The following is a 19,634-nucleotide window of genomic DNA, read 5'->3' as shown; positions in this document are numbered from 1 at the left end:
CTATAATATCTTATATAGAAATATATTTTTTATATTGTAATGCTACATTTTCTGAGCAAAAAACTACTACAAATAATATACTAGGTTTTTACATTTGCAATAATAACTGGAAAATCATACTACAAATGTAACTTTATCAAAGTTACAATGCAAAGCATAACTGAATTGTTTGATGCTTCAATGACTATCATTCCTGCAATTTTGACAAAATCTCATATATGTCAGCCAGCAAAGCACAGCACTGATCCGATTCGGCAAATGAAGGTACAGAACCATCAACTGGCCTGAAACATTCTCACACTGCAGGCTTCATGGAAAGCACAACTGAAAATTTTACCACAAAACACTTCTCCTGCATATTCTTCATCACTTGTACATGTACTAATGTATTCAATGCAAACACCCTTTATCAGCATTATCAGAGACAGTAAATCAGATGTCAGAGTGTTAATCCAGCAGCAGAATCCCCTGTAGACAGTCAGAGCTCGCTGAAATCTGTCTGTATGTCAGGGTGATGGATGCGTGTGCACACTAAACTCTCTTCATATTGCTTTTTGACGCTAGCTGTAATGTTGTATTGAGTCAGCCTCGAGAGAGGACAATGCCAGCCGAAGGCAGAGCGCGATACTCTTGATACAAAGAAATACCAACACAACACTTAGAATGCTAATGGAAGGGATGTTTGTATGAGTACGTCTGGGATCGGTCCTGCAGTTCTTCTTGTATTGTATTGAGTGAGGCTGGGATTGCACAACTAAAGTTACATGGGATTGGACTACAATCGGAGAGGTTGAACATAAGATTTTAGCTTCGATAACGTTACTACACCGTTTGCTCCAATTAAGCCTGTTTCTCCATTGATAGCCATTCAAAAGTATAGCTGTAAGATTTGTGGTGGTAACATGAAATCACAAATATTTCAGATGTTTTTAATACAATTTTTGATTATATGATTGTTTCCTTTAGAACTTCATTTTAATTTGAAAACCAAGTCACTGTTTGCTAAGGTAGACTTTACAGAGTGCTTGACTCTTGCATTGTCAATACAAGATCTTGGATGGAAATAAATGTTATTATGTTATTCCCATCAAGAGGTGCATCAATTTTTGGTCAAGATCTTGTATTGACAATGCAATAGTCCAGCACTCTGTAAAGTCTCCTCCAGCACATCCCAAAGACTTTCAATGAATTTAAGCTCTGGACTCGGAGGTGCAGATTCATGTGTGAATTGATTCTTCATGCTTCCTTTCAACTATTCTTTCACAATTTGAGCCTGATGAATCAAGTCTTCCTATATGGTTGTTTAAGAAATAAAAAGCTACACTCCATCAATTAGTGTTAGAAGAACTGTTCCCAAACATATAACATGCTAGAAACATAATAATCAAGCAATAATGATCCAATCAGACGCTTAAGCATTTGCCTATTATAATCCGGGAAGTGTATGCATTAGTCTACAGTCTTTCTCGTGTGGGATAATGTTTAAAAAACATTGATGACTCATCCTGCACTCAGGGGCGTGTACATATTTTTGTTCAATCAAATGCACTCTAGAATGAAAATGCCCTTCCCCCAATACCACTTGCCCCTACAAAGGAAAAAGCAAATCCTGGTTCATGTTTCAAATTACGCTCATCAAGCCATTTTTATAAATGCGTTTTTATAAAGCCTGACATGTTAAATAATAGTCCAAAAATCCAATTTTTGGAAATGGACCATTTTATGGAACCTTTAGACACTACTATTGTATCAAATATGATAGGCTTTTATAGGGTTAAGCTGTATCTACAGAATGGTGATAAAGCTTTTGGTTCATTTAATCACACCAAGCATTAGGAGAGACACAGTTTTAATATATAGGCCGAAAATGGCTCAGCCAGTCTCTAAAAACAAACTTTATTAAAAACCAAGTATCAGAGGCACACCAGCAGTGCAGTTTTCTCATTTGATGTGAAATGATTCCCAGACTCAGCCCTTGTGTGCAGTAATGAGAATATTAGTTTTGATATTACATCTCTCAAATTTTGCTTTGTTCCATTCGCTCCCAGAGCGCAACATCATTCTATATTAACACTTTATTTGCACATAAAAGAGTGCAGGTCCTATTGTAGTTCTACAAAAAATAAAATGCCATCACAGTAAAAACATCTCACTTAAAATAAACACAGGCTACTATAATGCACAAAGAACGTTTAGATTAACAAATCAATTCTGTCAGCAATATACAGGATTAGCAGAAAGAGAAATCACAAAAAAGGTCTTTAACATTTCAATTGTTTCTCCTAGACATAAACACTATTAAATGGAGACTTCTATGAGTTTCCACATTTGTGTCCAGAGAAAAACACCCCAGTAGCCATTGTAGGAGCATTTTGACGAACGATTCTTGATAAAAAGTAACTGATCTTTGTCAAAAGAGGTTTCTAACACATCAAAATATATCCCAGCCTTTTAATAAGCCCCCAAAAGTGTAACTGTGACTCTGAGGTAATATCAAAACATTGCTCTGTTTGTTTAAGAACCCCGGCCTCCCTGACATAGCAACAGTGGCTCAACCAATAGCGTGAGTTGGGGGGTGTGGCTGTCTGTTCATCTGACCAATGAGCGACCGGTGAGTGTTCTGGAAACCTGTTTGCAAAGAGTCATTATTTAAGTGAAGATAGGCAAGTGAATAAATCTATTAAGAAATATCAAACATTGTTTCACAGCTTCATAATTAAACAAGAGAGCATCCTCAGATGATTTTCTGGCAACTGAATGGAGTCTAAATGTCTTTGTAGTCTGTGTTCATTAGTGAAGCGTGGCTCTCAGATGGGAATGTCTTGTAGCTATTCTCCACGGAGCACAAGACGGCCGTTATTACCGAAATGCCCAGAGAGAGAACAACCGAGACGGAGAGAAAGAACTGGTGGAAAACACACAGCAAACTCACTTTTGGGAATTGTTTGTCTTCGGCTGTCACTTTCTCTAATGTTCCAGAAGACAGCCTGAGAAAGTCAAGAGCACGTAACACATTTCAGAAACGCATTATCGCTTAGCTCCGTCAATGTGATCCACATTTTGAGGAGTGAATTATCACTTAATGCCTTTATTTTAGAAAAAAAAAACCTGGCACAGACACATTGACTCATGATGCTCATGCAGGCGATGTAGGTTCAAATCCTCCTCTCTCTCACACTAATATTTCCAGCTAGTGATGTCTGGTTTGCGAACTAATCATTCTTTTGAACAGGTTCTTTTGCTGAACTGGTTCTAAAATCAGACTGGATTGTCTGAAACAGTTCATGGCTCGAGTCAGCACATCGATAAAATAAAAAAAAACGCACTTTCGGATGTGCCTGACAGTCGCTCCTACTTGAAATGAGCCAATTTTCAGGAGTGCCAACTCATTCAGCACACCGGTTAGTCCAACAATACACCGAGCTAAGAACAGTCTTTCGGACCTAAAAGCCTAAATTAAATCTATTTTAAGCGATCCAGTCTCTTCAGAAAATTTTGACTAAACTTCTTAATTCATCTGGATTCTTTTCAAAATCTTTTCATGAACTTTTTGAAGCATCAAAGTGGTAGTTGCGTAAACTGTCAATGGAGGGACAGAAATCTTTCAGATTTCATTCAAAATATTATCATTTGTGTTTTCGAAAATAAACAAAAGTCTTACGGATTTGGAACAAGAGGGTGAGTAAATGATGACAGAATTTCATTATTGAGTGAACTAACCCTTTAATAATAGAATTACGTATACGCAACGTCATTGCATGATTACGTAAATTAACTAAATCCGTTTTTTTAACCAGTTCATTAAAACGAACTGTCCGAAAGAACCTGTCCACCGGAAAATAATCTGACTTCACATTAGTATTTCCAGCCTGTCGACTGTCTGGGTCTATCCAATAGCGTAGCAAAAATAAAACTGACATGTCAAGTACGGCCTCACAGGTTTCTCAGAGAATAATAAACCATATGCAACTTCGCCGACCAGTAGGTGAGAGTAAATTCACCTGACTATCAACGTGGTTGCTATGAAAAACAGCCGACGAGCTCTGACACATGGTAACAAGCACAAAGGTAGCAGTTTGGCGATTGAGTGCCCTTTCCAAACCCTTCCCACACAAACAGCCATGCTCTACACACATTTTGACAGCAACCAACAAGCACAACTATTCAAGTCACACTGTAAACTACCTGAAAGACAGCTTCCAGCACATACGGTCATCCTTGGACATTTAAAAAAATCACATAAAACATGAAATCTACTGAAATGGTTGTAAATAATTGTTGTTGAGTGCCAAAAAAAACAAACATAGAGCTCAACTACTGTAAGCAAAGATGGATTTAAAGGGACAGTACACCCAAATATTCAATCATTATTTACTCATACTCAAGTTAGAAAAACCTTTACAGAGCTCTTTCCACAAAAACAAAAACAAAAAAAGTTTGCCAAAGAAATATTCCCAGCTAATGCACAATCCATATTAATAAGTAGCCAATAAACAATTTAAATGTTTTTATTGGCATTGGTCAGTATTCAATATTTTAATGTACATGTTAATTTCACCTATAATTAAATGTATTACATTTATATTACATCTAATGCTCACTTGAAGTTATGCTTTAACATAAGTAGTGAAAGATCTTTTCTTTTGTATTATGACGACAAATAAACAAAAAACTTCAAAATATCCTCGTAAACACAGTCAGTTATGTTTAAGTGAACGTAAACAGCTGACAAAGAAAACGCATGTTACCGTATATTGGATCCGTGCATTCGCTCTTAAAGTGACAGCAGCCTAATATCCCTGCTGCTGTCTCTATAATAACATTAATCAAACAACAAAGAGAAAATTCACTCGCTGTTCTTGACTGAATAACTTTTGTAACTGTATTTGTATTGTATATTTTATTTATAAAGTGCAGTGTTATTTCACATTTGATTAGTTTCTTTACCTGAATACCTGAAAATGGTAAAACACTGTTTATTTCAATCATATATTTGTTCACTTGTATTTATTTGAGCGATTGCTTTTTTTTTTTTTAATTACTGTGTTTACTATTAGTTAGGCTAGTTGTTTTTGCTATGGTATGTTTTAACCATAGGCAAAAGTTCCTTGTGTAACTGTTTTAGCCTATTGATTTTTGTTCATGGTTTTTAGCTACAATGAAGTATTTTGCAAAAAGACTTAAAATAAATGTGAATGATATCCAAGTTGTTGTTTTTTTACCTTATCGGAATCGAAATTAGTAATCGATAAGAATCGGAATCGATAAGCAGAATCGGACAATTAAAATTTAATTTAATTAAAATACAAACGATATCCAACCTACGGCGCACTCGCTTCATTTTTCCTGTGTTTTGCGCATGAGCGGCACACGCCTAAAAACTACGCACTCTAATGATGACCTTGCTAAATAGACCATCAAGTGCATTTTTGTCGCCAATTAATCGACAGTCGATTAATCGCTAGCATCCCTACTTTAAACCCATGAGATAAATTAGAAAGAAGCTCTGAAGTATCAAAAGCTCAAAGTCTGTAATCTGTAGAGATTCTTGTTCCTGGCAAGGCTGCAGAAAAATGAATCCAATATTGGCTTCTTTTTTGCCATCTCCTGGATGGCGAAAGGAATTATGGGAGTGAGTAAAATATGAGTGGCTACTGGCAACAGGATGCTGGATGAGCTGATTGTAACAAAGAATAAAACCCTAACGGTTGTTTTGGCAGTGACTGAGAACGTAGCAAGTAGTACGATATTGAAGTGGTAACACGCAATGAATTATGCAGAAAGAGCTACTGAGATTGTTATAAGCATGAATGATTCAAATCTCTATCCTGTTCTCTCTCTAAACTGAGTCTTTGCAGTGACAGGATATTTTTAAAAATACGCTCCTAGATCACCGGTTTCAAAGAACTCACTAATAATGACACTTTTACACCTTGTTGTGATTCTTGCGACATGCAGCTGTTTGAACTGTGAAAGCTCGCTATGGGCCATAAACCTTTAAGCTTTCACAAATCTTTAAGTATATGGCGGTATGTACAAAGTATGTGTTCCAAAACCTATCAAGCTGTCTTGCTGTCAATTTTCTACACAGACAGCATCCCACTGAAATAAAACTTCATAAGTGTCTGCTTTGAAATGCTCTACACTGGTGGCAATTCGTCACTGTTTCACATTAGCAAGTTGCTAAGATAACAGCCTCTTACTCCAATATTATAAATGTAAATAACACACAAACATTGAGTAAAAGTCACTTTAAAATTTGACTTTACAATAAGTAACTTCACCAGCTAATTAATCTTTGACAGCGATGCCATAGGAATATATAGAGCTCCCGCAAAAACGCGCTTTTTTCTCTGGCGCATAAGTGAAGGATACATGGAGTGCTGCCTAATGATTTGGCCAAAAATTAGGCATCTTTGAGGGCAACATAATGTTGCTGCCAACCTTTTGGAACAGGGTCATTCCGTGTCAAATGAACCAAAATTCGGAAACTTCCCAGGCTCAAATTTTTGATTTTGTTAATATTTTTTTCTGTACAAAGACAAACATAAACGGTGAAGAAATCCAAAATATTAAATGCCATGGATGTATATTTACTGAGTAATCCACTATTTGTTTTAACATTATTTGTTCTTTAGATATTCCTTCTTAAAAGAAAAAAGTACCAGCTGTATGCAACATGACTCACATTTGGTTTTTGACCCCTGAAAATTTGTACAATTTACCAATTTACTCATGGAGTCGCATTAAGATCTCCATATCTCTGGGATTTAAACTTGCATCTTTTGCCATTTTTAAACTGTCACCAATGGCATATAATGAAACAAAGATTGCTACAGTCAACATAATTTACTAATAGATCTACCAATCTCTGTGTAAAAATAAAAATAATGATGCTGTCATCTTTCTAAAGTCGTTTTTACACCCCCGGTAAATTGGCTCCAAATCTCAGGTGAAAATTGTCATTTTGACCCCCTCTACGAAACAGTAAATATACATCTGTGACATTTAATATTTGGCTTTCATCGCTATATATGTTTGTCTTTCTAAAGAAAAAAATATTAACAAAATCAAAAATTTGAGCCGGGGACCTCTGGTTGAGTTGACACAGAATGACCCAACAGCTTTTGCATCCCATGATGCACTGGGTTTAGGAACAGAGCTTATGTGTGCACTGGAAGTCTCATTTAATTCCCACCAACGTCTCACAGATCTAGCAGCTGACTAGGCCTCTTCTAGCTTTATCTGTCAATCTCTTATCTCTTTCTCGGAGTGGCAGCGTGCCTGTTGACCAGGGCACAGTAGGCGCCCAGTCAGCATGTGACAAAAGCAAGAGACTCATTTGTATGCCGAATGCGCTCCAATCATAAATCCCGAGCCGAGAAGCACGGGAACGGGACGCGGCGATCCCAGACTACCGGCTTTTACCGCTAAAGAGTTTGACAGAGATCAGCTTTTGGTCTGATGATAAGTAAAGCGGTTGATGTTTCAATTATGCTAAATTCTTTAACAATCGGAAGAGATGTCACACGGTGCTGATGCATATGTGGGAGTCTGGAACAAGAAGTTACAAGAAAAGTGTTATGTGCTGGTGACATTAGCTTTCACTTTACTGATTAAATGTTCTGAACATTATGGCGTAATTATAAACCAATATGGTCTTGTCAAACTGTCTGTTCCCAGCTGTTCCCTGCAGATCCCGCATGGTGGTTTTCATCACTAGCCGATCAGCCTCTCAATTCAGCAGGGATGCAGAGATGACATTCAGAATGATGTGATTTCAAGTTTAAAAGGAGCGTTCATCCAAATAAGACAAGTCTCATGTTATCTGGTAGAATGTTTTTACTGTTTTTGTCCATACGAATGAAAGTTAATGGGATCCACTGACTTTCATTGTATGCACAAAAACACTTTTTCATTTTTCAAAACATCTTCTTTCCACAGGAGAATGTAAGTCGTACAGGTTTGCAACAACATGAGGGTGAGTAAATGATTACAGAATTTTGGTTAATTATATCTTTGAGTTTTAATTTGTTACTCAATCTACACTACTTGAATTAATTCAGAAGACTCGAGATATTGCACACATATCATATAGACTACATTTATGATCATTTTAAGGTGCTTTTCTGTCCTTTTTGAAGTTTGAACACTCCAGTCCCCATTTAATGTAATTTTAGGGACAAAAACTTCTCCTTTTGTGTTCCACAACAGAACTACAGATGAGAAAATAATGACAAAATGTTGATTTTTTTTGGCAAAATTCTCTTCACTTTATAGCCTCAATTCCTTTCATCAGCTTTGGTTTTGGAGGAAAAGCCAGGTGTGGGAAGATGATCAACAGACACATTCTTGTTTGAAATGCCATTGCATTTATGATACATTTCCTGTAAATAGCAGATGGTTCATTAAGCTGAATTTGCATCCAAAAAGGGCTGAGAGGCCAAGATTACAGTGGACGCCTGTGCATAAGTGTGTATGCATGCATTTGTGTGTATGTGTGTGTGCCATCCCGGCTGGACTCCATCCATATTTCATGACTGATAAAGGTTTCGGTAGCTGTGTACACTTTCCAAGAGCAGCACTGTAATATGCAGCCATTTTCCAGTGCGATATGCTCCAGATGTGGCTTGTCACCGATGTGAATAAAGAAAATCCTTTCCCAATTTGCCATAATATCATTCTACAATTTAAGCACAGAGAAACAGAGGCTTTGTTTATCGTCCATCCCTCCCTGCCCCTTCAAACCACCTCTCTTCTTTGCTCTGACCTTCTCTCCTTCTAAGTGAAGAAATGACCAAATGTCACCCTGTTGTTTATTTGAGTAAAGCTGTAGTGAACGAGATCACAGAAGACCTGAGGTCCATGTGAACTCTTCTGTACTACTGGATTCCTCACGCCGCTCAACTGACTTTGTCTCTAGCTTTCAGCCAATGAGAGATGAGCAGATTCCAGACTGCCAAAAATCATCCTTCAAACTGTCAGCTGTCATCACAACTTACAAAAAATAACAAATCAAAATAAAATCACTAAGGTTATCATTTAACTTGCCCTGAAGATTTGGTTGCACTTAATACAAGCATTATTTCATGTCATTTTAGTCCATAATTCATTTATCAATATGTAAACAGGGTGTGTGTGTGTACACATACAGAGAAAAGAAAGACAGATTACAGATGCATTTAAAAACTCTTTAGATACAGACAGACGGAATAGATAGGTAGATAAGATAGATAGATAGATAGATAGATAGATAGATAGATAGATAGATAGATAGATACCTTAAAGGCAGATATATATATATATATATATATATATATATATACATGCAATACCATATAGCCTAAATGTAAATATGTAAACAAAATGTCAATACATAAACATTAAATTAATAAAATATTAACTGAACGCAAATCGAATACGTTATTGGTTGCTGTGGATGAAATATAGGACTGATAATGATGAACATATATATTTTTTTTTTTTGCATCGTTTCGATTTTAGATGTAAAATCATATTCTCAGTAAATGAATTAGAGCGTCTGTGTTAAGAAAAACAAAAGATCAGCCTTTACTGCGGCTATTTCTTCTTATTGCTGCATATAAGAGCCATTCAAGATGACCATTCAAATTAATGAAGGAAAACAACATAAACAATTCCAGCCGAAAAAAAAAAAGATTTTTTTTTTAAATACTAATAATAATAAAAACACTCGATATGCATTATTCTGTCACTTGCCTTCAAGATTTTAAATGAGCGGAAAATGATGTGACATTTCATCTGGCATCAGATTGTGGATGTCACGGCTCATTATCGCACCTGCAGCGATTTAACTTGCGTTTTATTAACGATGCGGCAATATAATGTAAATATATTACTTACCAACGCCATATTTTTCATGTTCAGTCGGTATCCACATTTTTTCCCGCGTCAAGTGAAATAAAATGTGCTATAAAACAGGGCAATTACGGCGGGTGCTATCCATATTGTTGTTACACAGGGTTGCACTGTATTGTTCTGAGGGCAGAGCCACAGCAGCATCCCACATACACCACACTTCTCAGCCCTGAAGAAAAACACCATTGCCTCATGGGAGATGTAGGAAATGAATGAGAAAGCTTGGATAGAAAACTACAATGCCCATAAAGCCGTGTTTTAACTCTGATTGGTCAATGAGCCATCTACCAGGTCACGTGACTAAAAAAAAAAAAATGGCAGCTCAGATGCACAACACTAATTTGACAGGTTGGTTAACCAAATTAAACATATTGGCATTATATTGCTTTGTTTGCGTTTATTTTAATGTTTACATTTTTAAAAAGCTCTATTGTGATTTTCCTAAACATGCTACCTATTGCAAATGTTAGTTATAACAAGTCTGCATATAAATGATTATTACCGTAATCTAAGTTTGTCGTCTGTTTTTCATGGCACATGTGAATGATGAGGTTGTTTTTTGTTTAGTTTTTTTAAAAGGACACCGGATAATAACTTGTCATTTTGTAATACTCATCTGGATTAGTGGTTTACTCGTCAAAGCTATTTTATATATGTCTCCCAGCCCTGAAAATCTGGTCTTCTAGATGGAAAGCAGCCAAAAACGCTTTACAATCAGCAACAGGCCAGTCTGACTGGTTAGGCAGTCCAGCTCAAACCAGTAGACCATCTTAGACTAGATTAAACTGTTTTCCCCCCAGCAGGGAGTGGGTGGTTGAGTTGTTATGGATGAACTATCTTTCTAATAGATGACAGACAGTGACCCTTTAATCTGTCACTGCAAAAGTTCACTTCGAATAGGCAAAACAACTCATTAAGTGCACTTATGAGCACAAATGTATCAGGTTTTTAGAGAATAACCTGCTGTTGTTTACATGAGTCACTCAGACCTTCATTTTGTGTGAATCAGCTGCTTGTTTGTGTGATGACAACATGCGAGGTCCTGATGTACGAGACCGGGGTTTCTCGAATTAATTCATAGGCTTCAGTCGTTTACAAAACACGTCTGTGATACTTCAAATACAGCACTTTAATTTAATATGCAAACTATTTTATTAACACACGACAAAAATATTTGTGCATCATATTTAATGAATGTATTAAGATGCGTTAAGTGTTTTCTCTCATTTCTAGGTGAGCAGGATTGCATACTAGAGCCGCTTTGTTTCCCTGAGCAGCTGTGTGGTAGCGCTTGTCTCGCCGCCTCCAGCGATGGCCATCCGGTGACCTGCGTGCTCTGTTCCGACTCTTTTCCCTCTCCTGAAAAAGACCAACTTCTTAAGCACATGGTGTTGGATCACAAACTGGTTATTGCTGATGTCAAACTCATCGCAGACTTTCCACGGTGAGACTTTACGTGATTTGTAACCTACATTTCGCTAAAGAGATATTAGACTGGTACAATACAAATAGCACAAAATTTGTTGCAGGTATATGTTGTACTGGAAGAAACGGTTTACAGAACAACCCATCACAGACTTCTGCAGTGTTATCAAGACCAATTCTGAAGGTCCTGAAGGTAAGAAACATTTGAGCTAAACAATTTTGTATTTGCATTTTAATTTGCATATTAGTTAGTTGCTATAGAATTTACAATAAATCTTAAACTTAAGTTAACTTAAAGGGATGGTTCGGAGTAAAATCAACCTAGGGTCCTTTGCACCATGACCTCGAGCCAAACACCCCCCCAGAAGCTTTTTTGTACTACTGTAGAAGTTTGGTACCATTCCGGGCATTATTAGTGGGGTAATTTACGAGATACATCCTTGGATCCATTAGCGCCTGCACTAAGCCATTCGGCTGATATCTCTAAATAAGCTCTAACTTTAATAATGTTCGACCAAGGGGAAAAAAATTACTCCGAACCATCCCTTTAAGTACTGAAATTACTAAAACTAAAAGTGAAATAAAAATGAATTTGGACTAAAAAGAAAAAACTAAACTAAGTGCATAACAAAATCACTTGAAAAAAATCTAAAAATAAGAAAATCTAAAAATAAAAGTCAATTTAAAATATTAATAAATACTATAACAGTACATAAATAATTCTAAAATAACACTGGTCTGAGAAATACCCCTTTAAATTGTATGATTTAAATGTGATGCCTTAAAGGTATAGTGGAGGATCTTTCCGAATTTTAGATAAGACCCGCCCTCTCCACTTTTTGAAAAATTTGATTGATTCACCAGAATGATTGACAATTAGGAGGACCAATAGTATAGGTGATCCACCCGGAAGTAAAAAATCCTCCGCTATACCTTTAAGTCTTGTGTCCTTTTTACACTGGACTCTAATAACCAAAAAGCTGCTTTGTGTCATTTTAGAACAACAAGAGCTCTACTTCCTGTTATGTGATGCGCTGCCAGAGGACAGAATCCTTAGAGAGCAGCTGCAACAGAGACGACTGGTGAGTGTCTGTAAAAAGACAAGGACCTGCGGTCAGGAGTGCTGCTCTGGGATCAGCTCTTACCCTGTGTGACATTAGCTTATGGATATTCAAAACTGATCCTACAGCAGCACAGATTCCAGTCGGACTAATATGCAGAAACATGTATGTTTGTATGAGAACATGTATGAGAAATATGGGTGACACTATCATATGATTAGTCTATGTGTTTTTTCATTTCAATTTTACATTAAAAAGGTTATTTTATTTATTTATTTTATTTAAATAATTTTATGGTAAACATGTTATTGAAAAATGCTGATAGTAGTATATAATAATAGTATATAACGGGCGTAGGATATTTATTAATATAAATCTGAATGTGTTCATCTTAAAGAAGAAAGTCATATAAGGATGACTTGAGGGTGAGTAAATTATGAAATAATTAAAATTTTTGGGTGAACTAAGCCTTTAAAGGGTTAGTTCACCCAAAAATGAAAATTCTGTCAGTAATTACTCACCCTCATGTTGTTCCAACCGCGTAAGACCTTCGTTCATCTTCAGAACACAAATTAAGATATTTTTGATGAAATCTGAGTGCTGGATCAATGCTCCATAGGCTTCTAGGTGACCGAAACTTGCTGGCCCAGAAAAGTTATTAAAGAGATCGTTAATATAGTCCAAGTGACTACAGTGGCTTAATCTTAAGTATATCAAGCGACGGGAATACTTTTTGTGCGCAAAAATAAACAAAAATAACGACTTTATTCCACTATTCATTTCCTTCTATCTGGGCCTCGAATTGGTTCACGTAGTGTTTTTGCGCAGCGCGTCTGTGTTGATATAAAAAAAATCAAGCTTTTAATGTTGTTTATATGTCTATGTGGTGTTTTAAATGTGCTTTAAGATAAACCATGTGCAAATTCATAAGTGAACACCATTGCTGAATATTTTCCATAGACTGTAAAAAGATATTTCTCCTTAAAACTGCAGTGAACCAAAGACAGTCTCAAAAACGCGGTTTTGAAATCGCTGGTGTTTCTGACGTCACAAACTACCTTGTAACCAATCACGTCAACGTGTGACCATCATCAACATCAATGAATCTCTGAGCTGGCGTGAGTGAGTGGAGGCGGGGCTAATTTGCATATTCATAGAACCGCGTATACTAAATGAGGCAAGGGTGTAGAGTTACATTCAAGCTATTTTAAGGCATTTCCTTTTCAAGGAAAAAACTTTTAAATATGTTATTTTGGTGATCAAAGATGAGTTTTAACGAATAAAATTATTGACTACAGGGGGACTTTAATCATTTTTTCTACCCACAAATCCTATTACATAAGACAGGAAATGTAATTTAAAGGGATAGTTCACTTTGAAATTAAATTTTGGTATGTTTTAGCTTACCTGAAGGGCATCCAAGATGTAGGTGTCTTTTTTTCCGCAGTAGTTTCAATTTTGATATTTTTAGGTCAAACCGTTCTTGTCTGTCAGTCATATAATGCAGGTCTATGGTCACTGTCTCAAAGAGCATGCACAGAGTCCAAATTAAAACAATTCCCCATCGTCCAAATTAAACAATTCCCCATCGTAAGTACACATTGATGGCCTAAGACACGAAACGAGCGGTTTGTGTGAGAAAACGAACAGTATTTATATCGTTTTTACCTTTTGTAGACAGCCACGTCCGAGTGATCTGAAGGCGCACGCGCCTCCTATTGTGTGAAGTGTGCGCAGACTGGTGCATAGATATATATACACTAGATGTCGCCTCGTTCCAATGAACTGCCGTAGCCAAGGCGGCATCTATTGTATATATCTATGCACCAGTCTGCGCACACGTCACACAATAGGAAGCGCCCGCGCCTTCAGATCACTCGGACGTGGCGGTTTTAATTTGGACTCTGTGCATGCTCTTTGAGACAGTGACCACAGACCTGCATTATATGACTGACAGACAAGAACGGTTTGACCTAAAAATATCAAAATTGAAACTACTGCGGAAAAAAAGACACCTACATCTTGGATGCCCTTTAGGTAAGCTAAAACATACCAAAATTTTATTTCAAAGTGAACTATCCCTTTAATAGATTGAAAATGTTATTGCATTTTGTTAAAACATTAATGAAACAAACTTATTTTTGTTTTAAAAGCTTATGAATAATGTGAACTGATATATCACTTGGAAATGTATAAAGCATCCATTCTGATTTCTTGTTGCAACTATTCAAAACCACAATATTACTGTATAACAAAAGTAATGCAACAGAAATCCACTGGTTATGTACTGTACCTGAAAGTACCTGACAGTGTTCAGTGAAAATCCCCTCTCCCCCCCATACAGATTGTTTTTGCAGAGATATTATGAGTCAACATACTCATCATACACACATTTCATCTCTGGCAAAAAATCTGCGATTGTGGTTGCTAGGCAACCTCTGCAGTCGCTCTGCAGTGTGGCGACCAGCTGTTTAACAGTGCAGCTGTGACCTTTCTCAATCATTCGGTGACACGCTGCACGTCGATAATTCTCGAGCCGAGAAGATTAGCACTGTTTATCAAACACCAATCGCTTGCAGATTGCGTCTGCGATAATTATCGATGATTATGGCAATCGACCAGCGGGTTTTCAGAAACGCAGAATGATAAAAACCCACCACACTGAGATTCATACCAATTATGAATTTTCTTTATAGGCTCACTATTATGTAACCAAATTCTAATGCTTCTAATGCTAGATAAGTCTGTGATGAAGTTTGTTATGTTTTAATAGGAGAAAGTTCTGGAGCAGCAGCAAAAAGAGAGGGACGATACAACATTTCATCGCACATGTATGTTCTGCAGTGAGGAGTTTACGGGAAACAGGTGACTATTGCTTCTGAATAGACCTTATTCAGAGCAGCGCCATGACAGGTATGAAAGCGAGGCTGTGAGGGATAGACTTGCTGTGTTTTTAGTGGCATCCGCTGTAAAAACCTGTATAAAGCTCCTAAATCACTTATCATTTTCCAAAGCTCGAGTTTTTTGTCTACTGAAGTTTTTTAGAAAGATATTTTTGCAGTGTTTCATTAGCAGAACAATTTTAAAGCATTGTGTCTGGGAATGTCTGTCCCTCACAGCCTCGCTTTCATTTTGGTCATTTCCATTAAAAATCAAAGATGGCGCTGCTGTGAATAAGGTCTCTGGGTCACACACACACACACACACACACACACACACACACACACACACACACACACACACACACATACACATCCTGCTGATATTAAATGATGTAACCCACCACTGTCAGTTGCATTTAAAACTCATTTCTGATTCATTCCTTATTCTAGGATCTATACATTTAATTTGTAATCATAATTGAAGTGAAATTATTGACATTTGAGTTTTGTCCTCTTGGACATGACCTTACAACAGATTCAATCTCTGATTTATTTAATAATTATTATTTATAAATAGCAATTATTTATTGAAATAAAATATTCTTAAATTTTATATATATATATATATATATATATATATATACACACACATTGTATATACATATGCAATTTAAAATAAAAAAAGTTGAATATATATTTAAATTCTTCATATACGTATATATACAATTTATATGCTATAATACATTTGGCATGAAACATCTGCAAGGCCATGCAACTCAATTTGCATAGGAAAATCTAAATCTAATCATACCAAGATGAAGACTTTGCACATGAATATTAATCAGCTAATTTAACTAAACGGCCTAGACAGATTACCTTGCGGAGTCAGAGTGAGCTAAGCAAAATTCATGAATGCAACTTCGTTCTTCGTTCCTCCACTCTGACGCTCATCTTAGGATGAGTTTTTTGCAACTTGCAGTATCAAACAGCACTGCATATTAAATTAAAGTGCTGTATTTGAACCCTGTTCTGTCACTGCAGGTCTTCACTGCTGAACCACATGGCTAAAGAACACTCGTTCAGCATCGGCCTGCCTGACAACATCGTCTACTGCACAGAGTTCCTCCACACTCTGGAGTTAAAACTGGAGAAGTCAGTGTTTTAAGATTTTATCTAATGTATATATATCAAACTATTATTATCACAAATTAATAAATTTAAAATGGAGAAGGTATGAAGTGAACGCCCTCTTTTGGTGCTTGCTGTCATTGCATTAATCCCAAGTCACCAAGTTGGGTTAGTTTTTGGGTCAATGACATATAAATAGTGAGAAGATGCAAAAATTAAACATTTTAAAGGCATAATGCAAGTTATTTTACATAGTGTATGTATATGTATCTTTTTAAATATATATTTCTATATATTATTGTATATTTAAAGTTTTTGTAGTTTTCCTATGAATTATTGAATCCATTAAAGGGATAGTTCACCCAAAAATGAAAATTCTGTCAGTAATTACTCACCCTCATGTTGTTCCAACCCCGTAAGACCTTCGTTCATCTTCGGAAGCGCGTGACGTGCAACACAGACGCGCTACGCTTAAACACTACGTGAAAAGACCCGAGGCCCAGAGAGAAGGAAATGAAAAGTGGAATAAAGTCATTATTTTTGTTTGTTTTTGCGCACAAAAAGTATTCTCGTCACTTTATAAACTTAATATTGAGCCACTGGAGTCACTTGGACTATATTAACGATGTCTTTAATACATTTTCTGGGCCAGCAAGTTTCAGTCCCTTAGAAGCCTATGGAGGAGTGAGACAACTCTCAGATTTAATCAAAAATATCTTAATTTGTGTTCCGAAGATGAACGAAGGTCTTACGGGGTTGGAACAACATGAGGGTGAGTAATTACTGACAGAATTTTCATTTTTGGGTGAACTAACCCTTTAACTGAATATCTTAGTAGATTTCAAGCAAGTTAGTTTGGTCCGTTGTCCCATATAACATTTAGGCTTTTTCAATCATAATGTTTTCGATAACTAAAACCATTTACTTAAATATTGTATCATTTTAGTTCACAAACTAAATAATTGTATATTTTAAGTTGGCTTTGGAAATCAAAATAAGCACTGACCCTTATATTGTAAAATATAAAAAGTAAAGATAAAAAGATTGTGAAACTGTGCATTCATATTAACATTATTTTACATAGCATGCAGTGTCTGTACTGTGAGAAGACATTCAGAGACAAAACCACCTTGAAAGATCACATGAGGAAAAAGCAGCATCGCCGAATTAACGCCAGAAATAACGACTACGACCGCTTCTACATCATCAATTACCTGGTATGTCCGCGTATTGGTTTCTCACCTGAACAAATAAATCCTCAGTGTGAAATCTATTTCGTCCCTGTTTACACTATTGCAGGAGTTGGGGAAGACATGGGAGGAGGTGCAGTCTGAAGATGACAGGGAGATGTTTGAAGATGAAGATGAGTAAGACCTTCATCTTTTTACTTGATCTTCAGAGGTCACATTTTCAGTTTTATTCTCACTCCTGATATTCTGCAATCTCCGCAGCGATTGGTCGGACTGGCAGGCCCATCCCGTGTGTGCCGTGTGTCTGTTTTGTGAGCAGCAAGCGGAGACGATGGAGAAAATGTACACACACATGGAGGTAAATGATACCATTTATATATTTGAGTGCTTCTAAAAAATATTACACATGTATATTTTATTCATTTTTACATTTTTTTCCAGGAGACTCATGAATTTGACCTGCACAAATTAAAAACAGACTTAAGTGAGTATAATCGCATGAACGGAGATGTAGGCCTGTTTTTGAGAAGAACTCATGAGCACACAGAAGGTCTTTAATGTCATTTGTGTCGTTTGTCCAGACCTAAAGTTTTATCAGCAAGTCAAACTAGTGAATTACATCCGCCGTGAGCTTCACCAGTGCCGCTGCTACTGCTGTCAGGAGAAGTTTGAGAGCAAAGAGGAACTAGTGCAACACCTTGTTAACAAAGGTCATGTGATGCAGCCTGAGGTCTCGCACTGGGACCAACCGCAGTAAGTATCACTTCTTCACATGACCCTTTCTTTGGTATTTTATATTATTCGTTTGTATTATTAAGTAATATAAAATACTAAAAATATTTATATAATTTATTTTAGATTATATTTTTATTATATTAGTCAATAAAGACTGTGGAATTAATAAATAAATAAATAAATAATTATATCTGTAATTTAAAAACTAAATTGTTTTATATTTTAAATTGGCTTAGAACATCAGAATGAGCACTTACTCTTATACTTTAAAAGTAAAAAAAAAAAAAAAATTATAATAAGTCCTCTATTATGCTTTTTTAATATTTTCAGCTTTCTTTAGTGTGTAATGTTGCTATTTGAGCATGAAAAAGATCCTCAAGGTTACAAAGCATAAAGTCACTCCAAAGGAAGTTATTCTCTAAATCAGTGCGCACTGTTTTTGAACTTCCTGAAACGCCTCCATTGTAGTCTTGAGTTTTCTTCTGGGAATGAACATGTGACAATATTACTCATTTAAATAATACGCAAAATAGGCGAGGTCTGGTTGAGTTGTGTTAGTAGTGTGTTGAAACTTCCGGTTATGGTAAGGGGCGCTACATTTACCAAACATGCTTTAAGCGGTTGACCAATCACAACACACTGATCCAGCCGACCAATCAGAGCTCATTGAGCTTTTCAGAAGGAGGGGCTTCATAGAGACAGGAACTTAACCGAACGTTACTGACAGACTGAGAACAGAGGTGCTGCAACAATGTAAAATATATGAAAAAGAATGTGTTTTTTACATTCAAGCATAAAAAAACTATTCTAGTAGACCCCAAAAACCAAAGCAAGACTTTGTAAAAGGGCATAATATGGTCTCTTTAAAATATGTGCTGTTTTTCCAGATACTACTTTCCTACGTACGAGAATGACGCACTTCTTACAGCTCTGTCGGACAGCGAGAGCGAATCTGAGGGTCCAAATCACACCTCTGAAGTTCCTGTGATTGCTGAAGACATTTCAAACCTGAAGGTCTTAAAACAGAATAGTGTGCTTGGTAAACTTCTCAAAGACAGGGGCGGCTCCAGCTGAAGAGGAGAGAATCGTGTTCAAATGATGTTCCGATTGTTTTCAATGTAAAAATGAATATGTTTAATGGTGTGATTATTCAGTTCTATTCATATGGGTTCAGTGCTCACATCTGAAAATGTCAAATAAACTATTTATTTACATATGCCATCATTGGGGAACCCTAATATATATTATATGATCAAAAGAATTTGAAAATATCTTGGTTGAAAACATTTAGCATTGCCTTTTTGTTTGGGAATTTT

At 36.4% G+C, this 19,634-nt stretch overlaps 2 protein-coding genes across 2 annotated transcripts in view; one reads left to right on the top strand and one right to left on the bottom strand.

The window, feature by feature from the left end:
• Window positions 1-10,073, bottom strand: part of dock4a (dedicator of cytokinesis 4a) — a 73,264-nt gene extending 63,191 nt beyond the window's left edge. Inside the window, exon 1 of the mRNA XM_079859477.1 lies at window positions 9,883-10,073. Within this exon, the coding sequence (XP_079715603.1) occupies window positions 9,883-9,919 (37 nt within the window). The 5' untranslated portion in view covers window positions 9,920-10,073. The remainder of the gene's footprint in view (window positions 1-9,882) is intronic.
• Window positions 10,074-10,192: 119 nt separating this feature from the next.
• znf277 (zinc finger protein 277) lies at window positions 10,193-19,541 on the top strand. Its single transcript, XM_079860034.1, has 12 exons — window positions 10,193-10,245; window positions 11,131-11,341; window positions 11,427-11,515; window positions 12,322-12,404; window positions 15,157-15,248; window positions 16,307-16,417; window positions 17,478-17,610; window positions 17,693-17,760; window positions 17,845-17,941; window positions 18,025-18,067; window positions 18,165-18,336; window positions 19,206-19,541. The coding sequence occupies exons 1-12, from the start codon at window positions 10,212-10,214 to the stop codon at window positions 19,390-19,392; spliced, it is 1,320 nt and encodes a 439-aa protein (XP_079716160.1). The 5' UTR covers window positions 10,193-10,211; the 3' UTR covers window positions 19,393-19,541.
• Window positions 19,542-19,634: the final 93 nt, after the last annotated feature.

Source organism: Squalius cephalus, assembly GCF_949319135.1.
Source record: "Squalius cephalus genome assembly, chromosome: 23".
In the NCBI taxonomy this organism is placed as follows: domain Eukaryota; kingdom Metazoa; phylum Chordata; class Actinopteri; order Cypriniformes; family Leuciscidae; genus Squalius; species Squalius cephalus.
This window is presented reverse-complemented; position numbering and strand designations above follow the sequence as displayed.